Here is a 21,313-nt window from a genome sequence, read left to right on the forward strand (position 1 = left end):
TTCGTTGATGTGATAGATGATGTGAGAAGATCTGGCAAGCAGTACAAACGAATGCTTTACTTTCAAGGGGCATGCTCTTAGTAGTCAAAAGGCTAAAAAAAGGACTGACTCGAAGTTGAAACATCATTACAAGCAAGCAACCAATCAAGATGGATAGCCATCTGAATTAGCCGAACATCCTCATTAGAATAAACACACACAGGAAGCACAGTCAGAGATACAACTTGATATGTATGGTTTGTACTGGAGGCAATGGTTTATTGCCCTCCTCTTTCTCACTTTACGGATTTTACGGCTAGTAAAGTGCCACTCTGGGTAACGTTAAGCAAGTCTTTGGCGTTCTTACAATGTCTTCAGGCTAGACCGTAGCCGTGCATTTATGGTAAGTCAAGACTGTCTTACATTGGCATAAGCTATAATCTATGAGGAGCCAGTTTGCACCCATTTTGGCGACGCCTCAGGGGCGAGCCAAATTTGTACTATATTGTGTGCAGATTGCAAGAATTCTAGGAATTGTACAGGAATGTGAAAGTCTATGGGATGATAACTCAAGAATGCCTGGATGTATTGTCTTCATGTTTTGTAGGTGGGTAGGTCTGTGGGAGACCTTGTAATGGTTGGATTTTGGGCCCCCTAGCGACTTTCTATGGTACTACAGGGGAACTTTCACTTTTCAAATCTCGTCTTCTGAACATGCTATAGTCATGATTTTTAAGTGGTGGATAGCTCTTTGTTAGGAAAATATGTCCTGTAGATTTGGACCCCCTAGCGGCTTTTTTTTGAACTGCAGGAGCTGATTTTGACTCAAACTTTGAAAGAGAATAACGCAAGAAGGGGATGACGGATCATCATAATTTTTGGTGTGTAGATAGCTTAAGTGATGATTTACATAATCCTATGCCAATTATGCAAATCAATATCTGATTTGCATAATCAATGAGGACAGTTGATAAATTAACTGCATTCTATTATAGGACTCTCAAACACATGACATATGTAACTGAGAAAGAGATGAATATCGATAGATATCAATTATGCAAATTGATACTTAATTTGCATAATTAATGACAAAATACTATAAATCCATAGTGGTATTAAAAATGATGGGGATTTCATTTTTGCACCATTTGGAAGTTAAGTAAATGTGGCCACTATTAGACACAAATCTTGCATAGAGGGCCTCATTTACATAATTTATGATGAAATGGTACGATATCTTTTTTTGTGAAAACAAGATTTTCATACATTGGACAACTTGTGTTATTTTGGTAGAGAAGGTGATCGACTGATATAATTTATGCCGCTTATGCGAGGTCCTTATTTGCATGTGGGCTAAAAACGAAAACGTTAACAGAGACCACCGTCGCCATGGCAACATCTTTTTATGTTGCCAATCTTGTTATATCTGTAAAGCCAGTATAACCGCTCTTCGGCGAAACACACCAGCTTCAATTCACATAATGAAGACGGGAATGAAATATATTGACCGGAATGTCTCTACGTAGTTATTGTCATAATCATATCAACCACCTCTTAAAAAATCGATATACAGTCCATCTCATTTATTCAACCCATCGGGATCGGCCTAGGTACGATAGAATTCGTAATGGCGAGCTGAAGTGGTATTTTATGTCCACCTTACCGACACTAACGCTGATGGATGGTAGTATTTGCCACATGTTTCACAGGACTAGCCACATCGTGCCTTTGTGGTTCTGAAAGCGTTGGAAGATGTTTGATCATGTTTGTAGATAATAATGATGTTCTGATGGACAGATCAATCAAGGCATGAAAGAGGGATAAAGCTAGAGATAACGCCACTCGTCTTGGGATTGGGGATGGATTTTGTAAATACTACAACCGGAGGAACCAGCTACTTTTAATAAGAGAACGTGGGCGTTGTTGGAACTGTACTTCGGATACTTTCTTCTTTGTACGAATGAAAATCACAATACACGTGAAATATTGTTTCAACAGAAATACATATTTCTTTCTAATACTGGTACAGTAATATGTAGAAGCAACACAAAAGTAGTTTTAGGTTAAGTCCCAAACCATCTTTACGTGCTACTGATGATCATTCAGAGGAAGGAGTGATTGGCTTGAATCTCAGGTACGATCAAAACTATCAATCAAAACGTGTACTGTAGAGCGACTTTATCTTAAAATAAATGGGTTTCATTTGCATCCTTATGCGTGGAGCATGAATCCTCGAAAATCAATGGGAATTCCCGTCATGATAAAAGTTGACTGCACAAAGTTTCCCTTCCCGTTTTAAAAGCACCATCAGTCATCGTTGAATCTCTGCCAGGGGTGGAATGGTAGAGCCGACGATAAGGTTACATTTAGACAGGTTAGGTACATCTAGAAGTGGAGTTAAAAGTATATTTATAGACAGGTCACACTGCCCAAATAGTAGGCAGGTAGAAACAAAAAAATCTCGCCGTGTTATTGGTTTCAAACAGCACATGATGTGGCTATAGATAAACTTACCAAACGTTATGAACTTGGTACTTGTTTGTTTTTTGTTTGTTTGTTTATTAGGAAACTACATCAGTGGAACCACTTGTGTATACTAATATTACATCATACGCAAAATACATTACAATTACATCTAACAACTAAAATAACAATTACCTAACAACTACGAAACACCTATAACTAGTAACTGATTTATGTATAATGATGAAAGATAACAATAAAACTGATACAAATGAAATGTAATATAGAGGTCAGAGGTCTTTATTAACACAAGGTGTTATTTACCGCCAAGTTTAAAACGCGATCCCGCGTACTTGTCCATTTCAGTCCTTTAGACCTTAGTACTTTCTTTAAATGTGCCTGCGTTTTCAGGTGTCTTGTGAGAAGGTAAGTTGTTTTATGTTTTTATGTCCTGCTTTTAGCTTTACTTTTAGGCTTGACTTGTATGAACTTGTGACAATCTCGTGTGGTGCAATTCTTTGAAAATGCAATTATGCTGTTTCTCATTTACCATTTTGTGGAATGCACAGACAGTACTGGTCTTTCTTTGACTGTTTGTCAGTTTAGCTAGGTGAGTATGTCATCACGTCTGACATCAAAAGCGGCCCCTGTGGCTAAGCGAGCTGCACGATTTTGGAGCACTTGTAGTTTATCTATGTGTGTTTGTGGTGCGAAGGACAGTAGTGAAGAGCAGTAGTCGAGATGTGATAAAACCAGCGTTTGTATTGCTTTTTTTGATACGTTTTTCGTGAACTAGTTATTATGTTTTCTTATTGTGGCAAGAATGCCTGCCATTTTCAACTTTGTTTTGTTAGCCACACTCTCTTTTTTAAAGATTAACGACGATAAAAAAGAAAAGAAATTCATAGCTAAAAGTTTATCATGAAAGATTTTTCAACTCACCAACCTTTTAATACTGCTACCTTTGTTGTAAGTTACAGCATGTGCACTTCTAAACTAAAACAGCATACTAAGGAAACTGTACATGAACGTATACATAGACGCTAATTGCGTCTTGTCTGTTCAATGTACTTCTTGGTTAGGCTGATATATGGCGTTGCATTCCAGTTACTAGTCAGACAACAATATCATCTGGAGATGTATACAATATTGATATGTGAATGTTTCTGCCTGAATACAGCACATTTTAAGGTCGCTGATTATCAGTAGTACACCTAACATCTCTGGATACTATGTTAGATGTTCCATTTTCTGTAACAACACGCGCCAATAGACAAACCCACCGATAGATTTTCCTAGAACTATGTAAAATTCAGGTGCGGAAAACACAGGACGTCTTTGTCTCTGGGCGTAGGCATCATATGCATCTAGATAAAGACGTATTAACATCAGTGTTGTTCGCCCTTTGGGATCAAGATTAGTATGTCTCTCCTGGTACTTTACGTTTTGCGAATATCTTATTAGTGAGACACGGTTGACACTGTTTTCTCATCTATAATCAGACAAAGGCTGCACTAAGGTACGACATCTGACTGCGGATACGGTTCCTTATTTTTGAGAAATAAGTTCCAATCACAGGTAGATCAAGCATGATTGGCCTGTTTTGTGTGCAGACTACAGATGAGCAGAATTCACTCAAAGATGAGGAGCCGCCCTCCCTCCACGTCCATACTCAGCAGGTAAGGCTTCATGCGGATCCCCTCAACAAACTCCTTCAGCTGAAGGACTCCATTACCGTCATCGTCCAGCTCCTGGGCAAACAAACAAACAAACAAACAAACAAACAAACAAACAAAAAATATCAATCATCATCATCTGGTCGTGAAGGTCTCACGGGTGCTCATGGCCCTTCTCCTTCATCCCTCCCTATCATTAATAACACTGGGCAAGCCTTTCAAAAAACGCACTTCTCCACACACAGTTGATGAATGTAGTTATTGCATGGTCTGCCTACAGTCTCCGCATATGCATCAAAGTATCAAACCACTCTTCTAACATAGCGGAACGGGGGATGATAGCAACTTCCAGACTTAAGCCCACGTCTGACTCCAAGTTTCCGGAAAATTACGAGATGTATGAGGAAATTCTGTCAGCTATCTGATGAATGCCGATGAAAACTATCGAAGCTTCGTTTATGGCAAGGGAGTGTTTTTATTGGATAGAAGACATTAGACCTTAATCAGATTAGTTTTTGTCACAGCGCCCCATTGCGTTTCGATGCTGCTTTCTCTACGGAATACCTAAATGCTAATGCAATGATCGGAAACTTCTTTTGAAGGTCAGTCGTAAAGCCAAAATTTAGAAGAAACGCGAACGAAACAAAATGTAGTACACAATAGCCAAATATATTCAAATATGTCACCTAAACCATTGATTCCCCAACTTCACGTGTAGAATCAAACGCTGCGGGAAGCTGACAAGAGACATTTCGTTTAATCCGTTTTCACAATTAAGTCAGACAGCGTAAGCAAAATGTGATGATAGTAGTGGCAACGCTAACGGAAATAAAGACCATAACTGCGAAAGGAATGATGGCAATTTAAAGATAATGACACAACAATTTAGCATCTTCTCCTCTTTTGTTGAATCTGGGTTTTCAATCATCATTAAGGGTTCTGAAAATGGTAGTATAACACACAGAGTTGTTAACTTAACCAGCCTGACCTGAAATATCCTCTCGGCCAGCATCTGTAGCTGTGGCTCTGTCTTCTCCAACTCCTCCAGTCCGTACTCAGGGTACCGAATCTCGTACATCAACTGGGAAAGTAAACGTATGAAGTATATCATAAACGTTATTTTAGAGAAGGACTGTGTACTTTGCACAATAAATATTACATTAATGTACTGGTCGGCATGGATTATTGTCGAACTGGTTTTCACCATATATAAAACTTTGCCTTTAAAATGAGCTGTTTTTTGCTCTTATCTATTGACCTAAGTCTCAGAGACGACAGGGTTTTTTTCAGGCACCATTGACACATTGCTGCCATGGAGCCACGTCTTCGTATTAGGTCATTTTTTCTGAAGAAGACCGAATATTGATCTTAAGTCGCAGTTTTTGTCTTGGACTACTGTATGAGCAAGAGCAAGACATTTTCCAAATGAAAAGAAAAAAATCAATTAAGTTGGTCAACCTAGGGTAAATGTGGCAAATGTAATAAAAAAATAAGGTGATCTGCTGATTTCTTTGCCATTTTTAAAATTCATTTCTGCCCCTATTCGTCAATGTCTTGGTAACCCTCCTGCAATAATAAGTATCTAGAAGAAGAAGAAAAAGTCGACCGTTCACTACAAATTGATGCAGTATATTTGAGGACAGAAAACCATGTATATCATGTAGTTTGACTAAGCACGCCGATCTTTCTTCTGTAACCCATGTGTAACAAATGACCATTCACTGTAAGGGCTACACAAATGTATCCCTGAAATTATGACAAATGTATTTTTACGGACTCATTAGAAACGTCTTGATTACGTACAGAAGCCCAAAGATCCTGTGAGAATGTAATCTAACACCTCCAGGCGTGCTAGAGACACGTGTTAATCACGTGAACACAGCATGCACATTCTTGGCGTGGCAGGTACAGAAATGCCACCGGGGATGTACAATAAAATGTGACATTAGTCACTTAGATTGGCTCAGCAGTAGACTGCATAACAACGAGTTCGCCTTAGGCGTCTAATAACCTTAGCGCTACATAGAGTTTCCCCAGATGGGCGTCACTGTTAGGGAATAACAGCTGTGCTACTAGCACCAAGGAGAGAGCTGTGTGCGTTTTCATTTCAACGGACAATATGGCTTGCCTGTAGGTACATATTATGTCGCCATACAAATATAAATAGTTCATGAAATGGAAGCACAGCATTTGAATAGCCCTTGTAACATTTGAAGCTGTTATATTGGCGCAGGTTCTTCATCCAATTTCGTCAGGTTAAAGTGATTGAACCAGCCCACTGCCTAATCATATATCTTTTTACATGACTGCCTAATCATATACCTTTTACATAATTACATACTGGCCCTTATCCCCAGCTGGAAAGAACATATCAATACATACCAAAAATAACATACTGATAACTGAGAGTAACCCAAACCTCCGACGTGTTTTTCAACATTTTTCAACGAATGAAAGGAAATTACGTTTCCGTTGAAAAAGTTACCCATTGCTTTATTTTGCTGGATGTATGAGATTAGGCCATACTTGGAATGTAGTTCACGTTATCGGCTACTGTTTTGGTTACCACAAAGGGATGAAGAGTAATTCTTAAGAACCTTTTTCTGTCCTGGTATCTAGCCAACAGTGCTATTTCACTCGTTCTATCTCTGATCAACAGAACACTTGCCCTTATGTGTCTCTCCATCGATTGATAGTACACGGGAGATTCATTGATTTGTACGACGCTGTGACCTTCAGACATGTATAGCCCTAAGCAGCAATCTACTGATTCAGTAGTTCCCTGAGGAACATTAGACTGCGAACCTTACCTTCAAGACATCGAGGAGTTCGTTGGTGCTAATAGACCCACTGCCGTCTCGGTCGTACATGTAGAAGGCCCATTTCAACCTCTCGCTGATACTGCCGCGCATCAGAACATTCATGCCGCACATGAACTCCCTGAAGTCTATGGTCCCGCTACCGTCTCTATCAAACGTGCGAAAGATCTGCGTGGCTAGCTCGGCTTTCCTGCTAGAATCTCCCGACTGGAAAGACCCGACGTAGAACGATACGAAGTGCTCTTCGGTCAGTTGGCCGTTCGGGCAGTCCTTCAGAAACAGCTTGTGCCACTGCTTGATCTCGGTCTTGCTGAAGTTGGTGATGCGCTCGAGCTGGGAGACGGTTCGGCGGAACAGTCGTCTTGTTTTCCGCTCCTTCCCGCCAGACCGTAGCACGCTAACTGCCTTCCCCATGACGACTGCTTGCTGAACCGTTTGATCTCAATACAGAAATGTCCTCACATCGCCGCTCCTAACATTCACACTGATGTGACATCGTTAGCGACATCGCCACTAATATACCATCTATCACAACTCATTTGCGCGGCAACTATTCATCTCTATTTCGTGTTCCTCACCACCAGCAGTGCCTCCTCTGGAACGCTTAGTTCCCCTACATCCACTGCCGCGAGCTGTTAGCGCTCTTCCCACAAGAAGTAGTCCACAAATTGAGGTATCCTGTGCATACACGAAAAGCTGCTGACAGCATAAATTGCTTCGTAGTCATAGAAACGACCTGAAAAGTCTTTGAGACGCCGATTTCCTGTGCTGCACTTAGGCTTGAGTCTCTCTCTCTTGTGCTCAATATGACACTGGCCTTAAGCATTCCTCTTTTTTCTCCACTTACGACCGGCGAGGCGAATGGTTCGCGTCAGAAGTAGTTACTCATGAGTAATACCCGGCAGCTCTTACTGGTGTTAGTAGCCACGTTTTATTCGAGCACAAGAATAACTTGATCATTGTTCTCAGTATATTCACGGATTTCATTCAAAGATGTGTCAGTTAGAAATGCAGTAACCGCAAATCTACCCAGCACCGTGAAAGCGTGCTTCCTGTTGTAGGGTTCAATTATCATATTTGAGATCTTACAATTTGTGACTACGGCGAAGGAGTGACGTAGGTACCTGAACATCAAATGCTGCTTTTATTCTTTGGGCAAACAAAGTGTGAAAGCACACTATTGATGCTACATTTGACATGCCATGTAATTCATGATGTATGTATGACCTTAAAGCAAAGTGTTTTCGTTATGAAGACTAGAAGGTTATATATCAATGAAGGATTTATTTCATAAGCGATATATACTTTTCCAACGAAGTTAGGTTACAGAGTATACTATTTAGAACAAGGAAATGATACAGAATTATGAAAAATGCTGTAAAATAATGATGAAATATAGTGATGTTAAGCTACCCAATCTATTTTCAAAATCTTGTATGCAGTTACGTATGGTATGATATGATATGGTAACGTGTGGTGTGGTACGGTTGAGTGTGGTGTAGCGTGCTATGGCGTGGTATGATGCGGTGTGGTATGGTGTGGTATGGTTTAGTGTGGTGTAGCGTAGTATGCCGTGGTATAGTGCGGTGTGGCGTGCATGGTGTGGTGTGGTGTGGTGTAGTGTAGTATGGAGCGGTGTGGTATAGTGTGGTGTGGTACGTGTGGTATAGTGTGGTATGGTGTGGTGTAGTGTGGTATAGTGTGGTGTACTGTGGTGTGGTATGCTATGGGGTAATGGAGTAGTGTGGAGTCGTGTGGTGTGGTGTGATGTGATGTGATGTGATGTGGTGTGGTGTGGTGTGTGACATGGCACGATACAACATGGTACAGTATGGTTTGGTTTATATGAGATAAGCACAAATTACGTAGTGGAGTAAGTCACAATTTTCATATTGTGTTATCAACTTCTGCTTTATTTCCATTGATGACATGTTGAATGCCGGCAACAACTTTTGATGTTGACAGATCTGGTGTCTGTAAGCACGTGAGGGTGCATAGTGTCGACTGCTCAAGGCTTCTTTGCAAAGATACGAGTAGCGGAGACGCCTGTCGGTTCACGGATGGTCTGCAGCAAAAGAAGAGAAGGAAACACGCTTTTGCACATTCGCAACTGCACGTACGTCACAAGGAAATAGTAAATTGTTTAGAAAATCGTTCCCGTCGTAAGGTTCGAGAAACGCTAACACAGCTGGGCATACCGTTTTAAACGTTGACGGTTCTATGAGGTTAAGCACGGTTGCAAGACTTGCAATCTTTTTATCGTTTTAAGTGACATCTATATCATGAAAGATAAAAAGGAAAAAAGACGCATCGCTTTATGAATGCGTATAAGACATGTGTTTCAAATCGTTGATAAATCTTGCTGGACCTTTGGGAAGAGTGGCAAAGGCCGACTGAGTATTGTCATGATAAATGAAGTTCATTAATTCATTCATTCGTTCATTCAAGGAAAAAATATATAGACAGAATAGTTACCAGGTACATCCGTCCATCTTGACGGATTTCTCGGATGTTGATGTAGTCTTTGCCGGTCTTTACGTCTGTAAACGTCGTCTTTAAGGCGTTACCCTCCCAATTCGATATGGCCTAGACAACGAAGGAAATCAAAAGGCCACAACGGGTTGATTCTTACGTTCCATCATGATTTGAATTTGAATGTCTAATATCCAGGCCAGCCCGGTCTGACCGTTGGGAAGCGAACCAAACTGACTTGGATACAAAAGAAAATGGAAAGGCCGCATTGTAAATCTAGATGCCTCTAATCTCGGTTAAAATCACAATTATACCTCTTGATTAGAAAAACAGAAATTAAGAAGGCTAAACCAAAATTGTAACGTCTTAAACTTTCTTTGTCGTGTTTAAGATTGAGCAAGATGTCATATAGTCGTACCATCATATCAAGTTTGGTCTTACCCTGAACTTCCCTAGGATATTTTCCAATTCGAATCGGACCCCAATCTTGAACTTGTGCTCCGCTGCATTCTAAAAGAGGTAGTGATACGAAAAAGGACTGTGTTATGCTACGGTCACATTTCCTAGCCGGGTCCCGGCCGGGCTGTTTGAGAAAACAAAGCATAAAAGACGCATATCAAGGATATACATAACGTATGGTAAGGAATAATTTTTCAAACGTTTTGTGTGTTCTATTGTCTTTTATATAATAGTTTTCGTTCCCAAAGACCGGGCCCCGGGTTGGAAATGTGACCCTAGCATTAGTGTCGACAAGAATTTAGATCCATACATCTCTCTTCGACAGAACTGAAGCATCTAGCCCAAATGAAGAAAATAATGATTTTAGCAACAATGTTGTTGATGCTGCGTAGTGAATCATAAAATGTAAATTGTGTTATGCAAATTATTCATTTGCATAATCAATGAAAAGCTACTGCCATGTTTTAATCACAACCTATTTTACTATCTGCATCCAATAGAGGCTTGTGCAGATGATGTATCTGTAGTCAGATAACTTATATATCATCTGCACTCAGAAACCTTTATTTTGAACTTCTCAGCGAAGATAAGGTTCCAAGTTATGAAAAACATACGTAGTACGCACCGACATTAACCCAACGGTCTTGATAGCAAAGTCGTCTCCATTCTGTGAGATCTCAACCTTTGGTTTGGCGACCTTTGCAGCGGTCCTCAGAACGATGTTAACACCTGGGACAGAGAAAAAGACAGTATAAACAAACATCCTGCCTTCATGTACATGTTTATTGGTGATCGGTCTTATATTTGGAGTGTCCATGAGTCGGTGTCCAGAGCAAGAGTTCACTTACAAGCCCATCTTTAACATGTATGCCCTGCAAACCTAGCCCTTCTCTCTAGTATGGTTGATGATACAGCAGGTAATGTTCCATACAGTTCCACTAGAGCACTAAATGGCGGACCGTGCCGTATGGACAGAGAGAGAGCTACCTTGGCCGCCCGACATGATGATGATGGTCCTATATTTGCTATAGCCGGTTACAAGAGACAAGGGACATGACAAGCTGTCTCTCTCATGCTTGAAAGTAATAATGGATTTATTTCTGGAGTTGATAGCTCAAACTTTGGTAAATTCAACTAGTCTGAAGTATGTTCTATCCACAACTAAATTGGTTCCCATTGCTATGACAACAGTCATGGGAAAACTATCCCTCAAAGAGCCGTGACACCCCTTGTTAAGACAGCATATCAGATTACGAAAAAGCATCCAGATTTTTTGAACACAACATGGTTGGAACAGGGACTTACCAGTTGCTTTAAGATACTCGTCCCAGTTCTCCGAGTCGACAAGATGCCATGTTCCAGAAAGGTCGATTCGGGAGGCCGCCATCTTGTTTTTATATCCTGTTTATTGGTATGCAAACATTTTCCATATTTTAAAGGGCCTTATCCATGATATCTAGTTACATTTATATGCTTATATGCACGGTGTATATACGCTTAATAATTGAAGCTAATAATCATTCGATGGTGTTCGTTCATAGCCTCCACCAGGCCTTCCTACGGGGTATATCCATTGTAGACTTCGGCGGCAAAAAGGGGAACAATATAATTGCCCAGGACAGTCAGTCTGTGGGAAGGGGAACTGGTCCTGGGCAGTTAAATCCTATGATGACCAAACTCCCTGATCATTCAAATTCGCCCTGCAGCCGGTGTAGTTAGTCCGGTAGAGACTTGTCATTATCACACTGCCTATTTACAAAATGAAAGAGGAACTATCAAAATTGAGAGATCTTTTAAGACAATGAAAGAAACCACTAGCATATTCTAATCTACTTAGTTTTCGCGGTCGTTGCATTATATATGAGTGTCATGGATAATCTTACTTACAGGCTTTATACTATACATGTACTTGGAAACTTAGACGTTCTTTAACCAGTTACTATTCTATTTACCAGGACCGCAATAAAAACGGCACCTTCTCAGTGCGAATTGATTGTACTATGAACAGGCCTAGGCCCAAAAGTAAAGCCGTACCTTTCTCGAACGTTCAGGCTCCGAAGTGTTTTTCTCGCGAGCGCTTGTCGTCCGTTTAGCCTTGTGTGTTATTTTATCGGTAATCAGGGTGGGAATTAACATATTACAGTGGTGTCACCTAGCTAATAGCCTATCATGATGACTTCCCACTACTTAAGGATGCAGGTCACCCATACATTATAAAACATATTTATTGGTTATCACATAAGATTTGACCGGGGTTTTGATCGATTTGTAAAGTTTTACAGAAGTATTCATTACAACCGTATCAACAAATCACAAATGATTGGAGGCCTTGTCGCATTCGCTATAAACACTATTTATTGTTTTGACTAGTCCGACAAAAATGCGTGCAGTGAGGACGCCTAGCGGACTTCATCGAGAGTGGATACTGTTCATGTAGGTCCTGCAGGGCGCAGGGTTATTACAGCGCTGTAAGAAAAATAATAAAAGAATCCACGTCTCATTTAAGCCCTTAATGATAACAGTTACTTCTGTCGCCATAAAACTGTACCGTGAGTGCGCACATGCCGTTAGTACATGTAGTTAACTCAATCAAATACTGAAACGACAACTTTATTATGTCCTGAATGACAGATGAAATGCGTGTAAACGTTTTGGTACATGTATGTGACACCCGTGACACCTTATTGTTATCATGATTATGAAGATCAAAGGGTGTAATACTACATATTGCACATTGTCTTGGGATTTTTGCACAAGGCACTGAACATGTAATACATGTACATGTCTTCGAAAAATGTCCGCTAAAGAGCACAAGAAGTAGCGTCTCTGCAAATATTTACTAAAAATGATGGGGAAAATGTCATACAATGTCAATGATATTTGATTCCGTTTAGCACACAGAGGTCATCCCTTTTCATAACTATACATATTTCCGAAAATTGTATTTTTAAAGAAGACGTCTTGAAATGGTACTTGTTTGGACGTATCGTACTTATTTCACATAAGGTTTTTCGAAAATTAACTGAACAGGAATTCAGATCCATTATATGTATATTTCTAATTGTTTGATATAGTTCGTAGCTGCCACAAGTCTCAGAAACGTAAGTTAAACTTGTGTTTAAAACAGGAGAGAAGAGAAGAGGTTGAATTCCTGAAATATACCCAGCAGCTAGCCCGTGAGACGGCGTCGTTTGAAAGATGACGTCGTTCTCGGTGAGGTGGGAGTCGTGACTCCGCGGATGGCACACACAAGACCTTGATTAGTTTACTGATGTCTGAACCTCCCTGGAACATGTAGTTCATGCGGCAGGCCTGGCGCCAGCGAGACGGCGGAGGATGCGCATCATTGCTCCCGTGCGTCACAGAAAGACGAGAGGATCTCTGCAAGATCCACACGGGGGAATACAACAAGGCGTGCACAAAAATACATTTCAGTGGGCGCTAAAATCACTTCGGAAATGGCGTTGGGTGAGCGGGAAGAAAGGCTGGAGGATTTAGGGTGATAAATGTGTACCTCGGTGCAAAATTAGCCAGAGGCTTTTGAGGACGCCCACGAAGAAATAGGAAAATTGGTACCGGTTTTCAGGTATTGGGCTGTTTTTCTGTTTTCAGGCCAGTGATTCAAATGGTAGTCTGTGCACGTCATATATTATGGCTTTTCACTTCAACATGCTTTTTTAATAAGCCGTTTTCCCCCACATATTTCACCTCAGTCAACCTACCAAGAATTTGGAGAATACATGTAGATACAGCATTCAGTAAACCAAGGGTTCATATACTCATTAGAGGGAGAGCATCCGTTCCATACATGTTACACGTCAGATATATCCGTGACTGACCGAAAACAACAAAACAAATACTTGTATTCTTTCAATTTGTATTTTTTCAAGACCACTCAACTGTTACAGTATTACAAGTGAATTGACATCCCCATTTGTTTTTCTGCCACCGAAAATAAATATGCAAGGAAGAATCTGCATATAGCACGTATATCTCTCATCTGCAGTTCTTTAATAAATCGATGGGGGTCAGGACCTGGATTAGCCCTTCACATAGCCTGGAATCCATCCTATTTAGCTTCCGGCCGCTACCCAAGCTCCGCTGCCTGGCCAAGCAGCGGAGCTTGGGTAGCGGCCGGAAGCTAAATAGGATGGATTCCAGGCTACCCTTCACAGCGACCTGTGAGATAACCATCCACAGCCGCCCACCCTTCCTCGCTTATATGCAATGAACCTTACAGGCAAATTCTTAAACGTAATACCCCTTACGTGTTGTCTAATGAGGAAATATTTCTTCTCCACAGAGATGGAACATTTAAAGCACTACTAAGGCCTCCTTTAGTCAATATTGACCATGGTAATTAAAGCACTACAGGCAAGGGAATAGCGCTAGGCATTTTTGCTACATTGTTTCAAAGCAACTGTGATTTGGCTCTAGAACATCAATGATCATTCGCGTGAAACATCAAAGGCCGTTTTAAAAGCTGCGATGGAGGATTTATAGGCGGCCCTAGCTGAACTTCAAGGCCACGGGTTCCATAGAATACTAAGAATGTGCTTAAGAGTATATGCTGAGTTGAAAAATGATTCCATCAGCTTCCGAAATGGAAAATATTTGTCTTGACGCTCTCTGACAACTGTATTGTGAGCATGGCCTCACATGAACCTAAAACGGTTCTCCCTCAGTAGTAAACGTTACCATATCCTACTGTATATCATAACGCTACGTAATTGTATGAGTATGATCATGAGTAAACGTCCTGGGTAATGTGATGTGTTTTTGTCGCTTAGGCAGTCTGGTATTGTCATCGATCACAGAATTTGTCTAAAGATCATATCAAGTGCCCATCGCTCATTTTTTTTCAATCATTACCGCTCATATGTTACAAGAAAGATGACAAAAAGTTACGCACATTTTACTTTCATTTTCTTTAAATGAATACATGTACCTAAGAAAGAGGTTCTGTTTCACTTGATTTAGGTTTTTCTTAGTGGATTAATATTTATACATCCGCCTGCCGGTCGCACACGAAACACGGTGCACCGGTGGGATAATGTATCTTATTTTGCTAAGGCCTAGGGAATATATATTCTGGTTACCCGACCAACCCTAGCGAAATCCTACCGACTCTTGCCTTACTTTGGTCGGTTTCTGGCAAGGGACATGATATAAACGTTTCCATCTGACATCTGAGGGATAAAATTCAAAACAGACTTTCACACTCTGTGAAAAGATTAGGGCTTTGAGCAATTAATGAAATAATAAGTAGTGAACATTGTACTTCTTTGTTCAGTATATTTACTTTACAAATATTTAGGAACGTAACCGGAAACACACTATTTGTCTTACGCCCAATCTTCCTATTACTTTCACTGTAATATACAGCCACCATCAGTACCTATACATGTATTCATAGCATATTCATATATGAGCTTGACGTCTTAAAATGTATTAAACAAACAATCAATCTATCCCTAACCAGTGTGGCAAAAGGCGTAAAAAGCAACTAGAGAATCAATTAAGCCAGTGACGCATGTTCGTCGGTAGAAGACACTCTGACGCCATCCTTAATTCCAACTAAGTGAGAATCCGCTCTCTTCTGTCTTATCTGTCTCGTTCCATCACCACCTTGGTCCGACTCCCTTGGATTCTATGACGCAAATCAAAAGTTGTCCCTTCATTCAGCAGTTTATTTCGTGCTGTTGCATGCGCAGTCTATTCAGGATTGTAGATATTGCTAATGATGACCATAGCATGTCCAGAACACGAGATATCAAACCCGAAAGTTCCGCTGCAGTCCATAGCAAGACGCTAGGGGGCCCAAAATCTAATCATTTGAGGTCTCAAGAAGACCTACCCACATACCAAGTATCGAGACAATCAATCCAGAAATTATTGAGTGATCGTGTTGGACACACACACACACACACACACACACACACACACACACACACACACACGCACACACACGAACGCTGACGAAAACATAACCTTCTCGGCGAAGGTAATTAAGACGTCTCTATATAGATTCCATTCCAAGCTGTAGAAAACTCAAAGTGTAGCCTCGGACCCTGACTGTTTCCGTAACCTACACTGCCCAGCTCCTCGGTTCCAGGTCCAACCCAATCCCCAATACAATTTTGCCTCACCGGCACCCCCTGATGACCCAGATACACAGGAGGCCAGGAGGTCACCCGCCTTCCCGAGCACGTTGGTTCCTCCTGTACACGTTCGATCCCGTTGCTCCATTGGTATGTAACTTGGTATATCGTTTGCTAGATTGTATTGCACGTTGTCTATTTTACAATGTAACAAGTTGAAGAAACCCCCCTATATCTGCTTACGACATTGCCCGATATCGGACCGGAATTAAGCATGTGTGGAATGGGAAGACTGTTCCACATGCGCGTCAATATAGGGGTAGTCACTACATTGACGCGCATGTGGAACAGTCTTCCCATTCCACACATGCTTTATTCCGGTCCGATATCGGGCAATGTCGTAAGCAGATATAGGGGCGTTTCTTCTACTTGCTGTGATCGTTTAGCCACGGAATCGTGAGTTCTAGCTGCGAACGTGCAAACAAATTAAAGGCATTTCTAATACTCCCGTCAGGAGGCCATCTTCTTCCCGGAGTAATGAATCCGAATAGTTGGAAAGTGTCTATTAAAGATTTGCATTTATTTACCAATGCGGTGTACTATGTCACTGAGCAACCGTTAAACTAATCTCCAAGCAGATCTATCGGTGGCTATAAGACTGTATCTAACTGGCAAAAGGTGGCGACGAAAACTCCCCTTGCCAGTCAGATACGGTCTTACCGTATACAGCCACCGATAGATCTGCTTGGAGATTAGCCTCCACCAGACCCTCCTACGGGCGTATGGATCGTAGAATTCGTCACGGTAAAGATCACATTTCGCCCGCGTAGGAGCCTGCAAATGAAACCCTGGTAAATATTCTCCCTATAGCACAAGTATCTCTGGTAGAGACTACTTGGAGATTACCGTTAAACCTTTATGTAGATCCTACAGCTACAGTGTGTCGGTTCTTTGCCAACTGACCGAACGTAAGGCTCAGCCCCGGCCTTTTTCTTCACACGTTATGTGGGAGGTCTAAACCTGCCCTGTACATAATAGTCTATTGAGCATTACATGGTAAAACCACTTTGTCAGAATTACACAATCCCTGGTATGAATTGTCCAATCCCACCCCCTCAAACACTTTCGCCCTACCGAGTCACCCGTGGAATAACATTATTTAGTTTATGATAACATTCTAATATTGTAGTCACATATCAAACCCACACCCGGTACCCTGAATATGGGTATGGGTCTGATATGTAACTGCATTATGTATTTAGTCACATCGGTGGACGGAAATGATTCCAGGGCTCGAAATAAATTTTTTTGAATGTGTGCACTGGTGCACTCAAAATTTAGGTGCACAGAAAAATGTTTGGGTGCACAACATAGAATAAAGTAGGATGCCAGCAAGACGTATTTACAAACCCTACTACATATCTTCTTCTAGCTAACTTCACAACTTTTAAGTAATACATCAAAGTACAATAACGGTTATATTACTTTTTCAGATACTTATATTTCAGCATTTTTTTGTATGATACCTGTGTACAACAGTTTCTCTACCCTATAGCCTACAAAATTATCAAAGTCCAGAATACGGTGCAAAGTTCTGATTTTGGATGCACAAAGGTGGACATGCACCCTGTAGACACTGATGATGAAATCGTTACGTACACATACATGTACTTGTTTGTTGACTAAGCATTGAAAGATTGAAAGATTGCTCGTCAAACACAGCACCAAAGCCATTGCATTACTGATTACAACATGAGCATAACACAAAGCATCCAAATGCATACACGTATAACAATCTAAATCTTGGAAAAACAGTCTTGATAAGCTATGACTATCCAACCTAATAGATTATGCATCAGGGTGCAACTTGTTGCGTACATGCACAGAATGGTTTTGATTAAGTAACTGCAATAACCCTGTATATTATGTTTGACCTTTGCTATTATCTTATTTCTGTACTACATGTAGAGGACCACAGGAAGAATAGCTAACCAAAATGTCAAGCTAACTGTGGACCCAAGTAAAACGGTACGTCGTAACGTCATAAGTACGTGTATACCAAAGTTGAGCATTATATACAGAAAGTGGTTAAGTAAGGCTTTTGAGATCTAACGATATATCCCATGCTACAGGCATCGAATCCATAAACTACCAGGAAGTAACTGCCTAGCTATCTTCGTTTTGCCTGAAGAAAATTGACTTTAAGATCATTCACAGAGATATGGACCTAAATCCTAGATAGCAGCTTGCCAGCTTGCCCTAGGTACATGCTATGACGTCATCGCTTCGATAGAATTTCCCAAACAGCATAGCCACAAACTGGAATCTGATTAGATAACAGCTAAATGATAGCAACCGGCATGTAACTGAACATTGCAGGCACTCAAATGATGTCAAAATGTTTGCCAAGCTTGATGGCTTTGTTTTGACTTTGAGCCTATTTCCCCCCTGGCGGTTGTTAGCAGGACGACACCTCCCTGCATGACGTCATGCTGTCACATGACCTCCGCCACTGAAGAGGAGAGAGGAGAGCGGCGGCGAGGGAAGGGCAGAGATATTTTTCCTCTGAGCAAAACCATCGGGCCCTGGCGCTGTTGTCACCCCCACACCGCTCCGTAAACACTACCACGACATGGACTAACTAGGTAAGGACGCCTCCGTCTCAAGATCAGCGGTAAAACGGCACGGTAGCGCCTTACGTAAGCCTAGGTTATACAGTGTTGTATCTTTGACAGCTGACATCTTTTGGTTGATGGTTGTGTGTACGAGAGAGGCTGATAATGATCGACCTGCGTAAAGATATTCCTCAGGAAAGGATGGGATTCATATGTTTGTTATGTCAGTGTCATAATGTGAGTGCAATACGTAAGGCAAATGTTATTCGGAAGATGCCAGATGCCGACTTCCGCTATGTGAGCTCTTTCCACCAACCTCCTCCCAAAATGTCGTCTGCACGGAGGACAGACCATCGCTATGTCAGAGACAGGGAGGCTCACGCAAGCTGAGGCGTCGCCTCGCTGCGCTGGATATCTCCCATTTCTGGTTAGTAAGAGGGGTCAGGCGGCCTGTCACGGGGTGCAGACGATGTTGGTGTGACAGAGTGCGAAGTTTTCCTCAGACAGCTGCAGCAGCTATATTTGGTGGCCTTCTGGTATTCACGGCATGTGAGAGGCCCAGCTCAGCCCAGACGCCAGCACACATCACTATGATGTCAGCCATACATACATACATTACAAACCCCACCTATAAAACCCTCTCTCTTACGCCATTGCGAGATTTTTAATTACATCAGTCTGAGAGAACGGCGGATATCGTTTTCCGTTCTTCCCCGTTCGATGACGGCATTGTGATTCTTAATCTCCCTGAGGTAAGCTAGGGACCTCACGCACCCTTCATGTATGTGTTATCAATAATTCAGGGCGTAGTGCCCACTCCAAAAATCTAGGCGTCAGACGCGTACGGTAAAAACGAACACGAGAGTGTCTGCCACTTTGGGTCGAGTCGCCATGGATTCAATGTCGTGCAGCCAATCAAAATGACTGGAATTGCCACAGAGATCTATCATTCTCATTCCTTTCATCTAACAGCATTTTTAAGGATTAAGATGCTTAATTACATAGCTGTAGTGTATAATGCTTCATCGACTTTGTCAGATTTATCTCCTACATTGTATTGTAATAGTTGAGCCCTTGATTTGTTTGTTTTGATCCTTTGCAGGTCTTTAGAAATATTTGAACAGTGATGGCTCCCCTGGGAACTTGTATCAACAATTCCATAACCTGTACATGGCCTTGCCTATTATTTCAAGATTAGTAGAATAAGTGTTGTTTACTGAAGAATTTTGAATTCAAGTGCTACTGCACACTACTTACATAGATTGGCCCGAGTGTGTGTTTTTTATTATATGCAATTTACTGATGCACAAGTACTGTTAAAGGAAAGATAGATACACATGGGTGAAGGTGACACTTAGGAATAAATAAATCCTCCACTGTAACTTACATGTAATGTACCTAAGTGTGGAAATCACCATCCATTCTTACAACACAGCCTATTTTGTTCTTTTCTGAAACATTTCTGAAACAGCCCTGAGTCTTGAAAGATGGCTTCTGTTTCTGCACTTCTAAATCTAGTAATGGACAAGTCGTAAAACCATGCTTTGTGTGCTGACATCACTTGGCCTCGGAGCAGTATCCAGTTCACCAGCGACCATTTTTGCTGCTTTGAGAGGACTTATGTCGTATAAATGCATGTTGTTCAGTAAACTAAAAGGCAACTCTGATTTAGTGGCTTATGAATGGCTTTGTGACGTGACCTGCTTCAGTATTTTCCATTGTCAGCATCTGTTTGCCAGAGATACCTTCTTCTTTGCTGTGACTTATAGTTGTGTAATTTACATTTGACATGTACGCATTACATGCGACATATACGCAATCCTGTCAAGAAATATTCTGTTGAATTAATCATATTTCTTTAATATATGGATGTAGGATTGATAATGCTTATACTTATAGTTGAAGTTATACTAATTTCATGCATGAGTAGATCTGTTCTGATAGGTTTGTAAAGCCAGAAGGATCTAGAATCTGACTGTCTTTGTTATTTTTGTCAGCCCAAGTGCTCTTTGACCCACAACATAGTTGTGACCTCTGGCCATTTTAAGGTTCTCTTAAAAGGGTCAAAGGTCATCTGCAGGGACTGGACTAAAATCCAAAAGAACCCCAGTTTTAGTTTTACACATTCGCCCAGTATTTTAATTCCAATTTGGTTGACTGGACCTCCTGTTTAAGTTGCATATAGATGGTTTAATGTTAACATAAGATGGCTATGTACATTACATCATCCATATGCTAATTTCCTTTGACACCCTCTTGGAATAGGTAGTAAGATTTTCTTGCTCAGTGCCTAGACATAACAAGAGATTCCGTAGTTTGAATATATTCAACTGTAGCAGTTCTATGAGTATGATAATGCTGGTGTACATACATGTGATTGTGGGTTAGCCATGCATTCGAGAATACTTCAAATGGTAGAGGTCAAATGTTGAAAAGAGGCCATTTTCTGCTCTATTTCTTGCATTGAGCACCACACTTACAAGATTCAATGACCCAGAGCTTTTCATTACCCTAAAATGGCTTCTAATTGTTTCGTTTAACTTTTATGTACCATGGTGTCAGAAAACATCTACTGCACAAAGGTGTGATTTTTGCAGTTCTGAGGTTTAATGTTTTATTTTTTTTTTGTCGCATGCAAAAATCTGGATGCCAAAAAGCTCATTTTGTTATTTCTATTAGACAAGTGTGAAATTCAGAAAGAAACGGCTGTCATAACCCAGGTTTACAGC

General features: G+C 41.0%; 2 protein-coding genes and 1 long non-coding RNA gene across 23 annotated transcripts in view; 1 reads left to right on the forward strand and 2 right to left on the reverse strand.

The window, feature by feature from the left end:
* Positions 1-1,821: 1,821 nt before the first annotated feature.
* On the reverse strand, positions 1,822-8,129 carry LOC136443162 (neurocalcin homolog). Its single transcript, XM_066440282.1, has 3 exons — positions 6,929-8,129; positions 5,107-5,199; positions 1,822-4,193 (listed from the first exon to the last, which is right to left on the reverse strand). Exons 1-3 carry the CDS (start codon positions 7,349-7,351, stop codon positions 4,074-4,076), a joined length of 636 nt encoding a protein of 211 aa, XP_066296379.1. The 5' UTR covers positions 7,352-8,129; the 3' UTR covers positions 1,822-4,073.
* Positions 8,130-8,829: 700 nt separating this feature from the next.
* Positions 8,830-9,925, reverse strand: LOC136442839 (uncharacterized). The gene is made up of 3 exons (XR_010757059.1): positions 9,851-9,925; positions 9,413-9,523; positions 8,830-9,002 (listed from the first exon to the last, which is right to left on the reverse strand). It is a non-coding gene; the product is annotated as an uncharacterized lncRNA (long non-coding RNA).
* Positions 9,926-18,456: 8,531 nt separating this feature from the next.
* LOC136443158 (kinesin-like protein KIF1A) overlaps positions 18,457-21,313 on the forward strand; it is a 51,906-nt gene continuing 49,049 nt past the window's right edge. For 17 of the 21 annotated variants that reach the window (XM_066440254.1, XM_066440260.1, XM_066440263.1 and 14 more), the window contains exon 1: positions 18,458-18,614. The gene's annotated coding sequence lies outside the window, so the exon portion shown is untranslated. Of the gene's footprint in view, positions 18,615-21,313 lie in introns of all 21 variants that reach the window. The other 4 variants (XM_066440258.1, XM_066440265.1, XM_066440276.1 and 1 more) reach the window with 2 other exon arrangements.

This window comes from Branchiostoma lanceolatum, chromosome 10, assembly GCF_035083965.1.
Source record: "Branchiostoma lanceolatum isolate klBraLanc5 chromosome 10, klBraLanc5.hap2, whole genome shotgun sequence".
Taxonomy (NCBI): domain Eukaryota; kingdom Metazoa; phylum Chordata; class Leptocardii; order Amphioxiformes; family Branchiostomatidae; genus Branchiostoma; species Branchiostoma lanceolatum.

Coding starts and splice junctions, on each gene's coding strand:
- LOC136443162 (XM_066440282.1), bottom strand. CDS start 7,351: ATGGGGAAGGCAGTTAGCGTGCTACGGTCTGGCGGGAAGGAGCGGAAA. Junction 5,200..6,928: donor AACTCCTCGATGTCTTGAAG/GTAAGGTTCGCA, acceptor TTACTTTCCCAG/TTGATGTACGAGATTCGGTA. Junction 4,194..5,106: donor TGGCCGAGAGGATATTTCAG/GTCAGGCTGGTT, acceptor TTGTTTGCCCAG/GAGCTGGACGATGACGGTAA.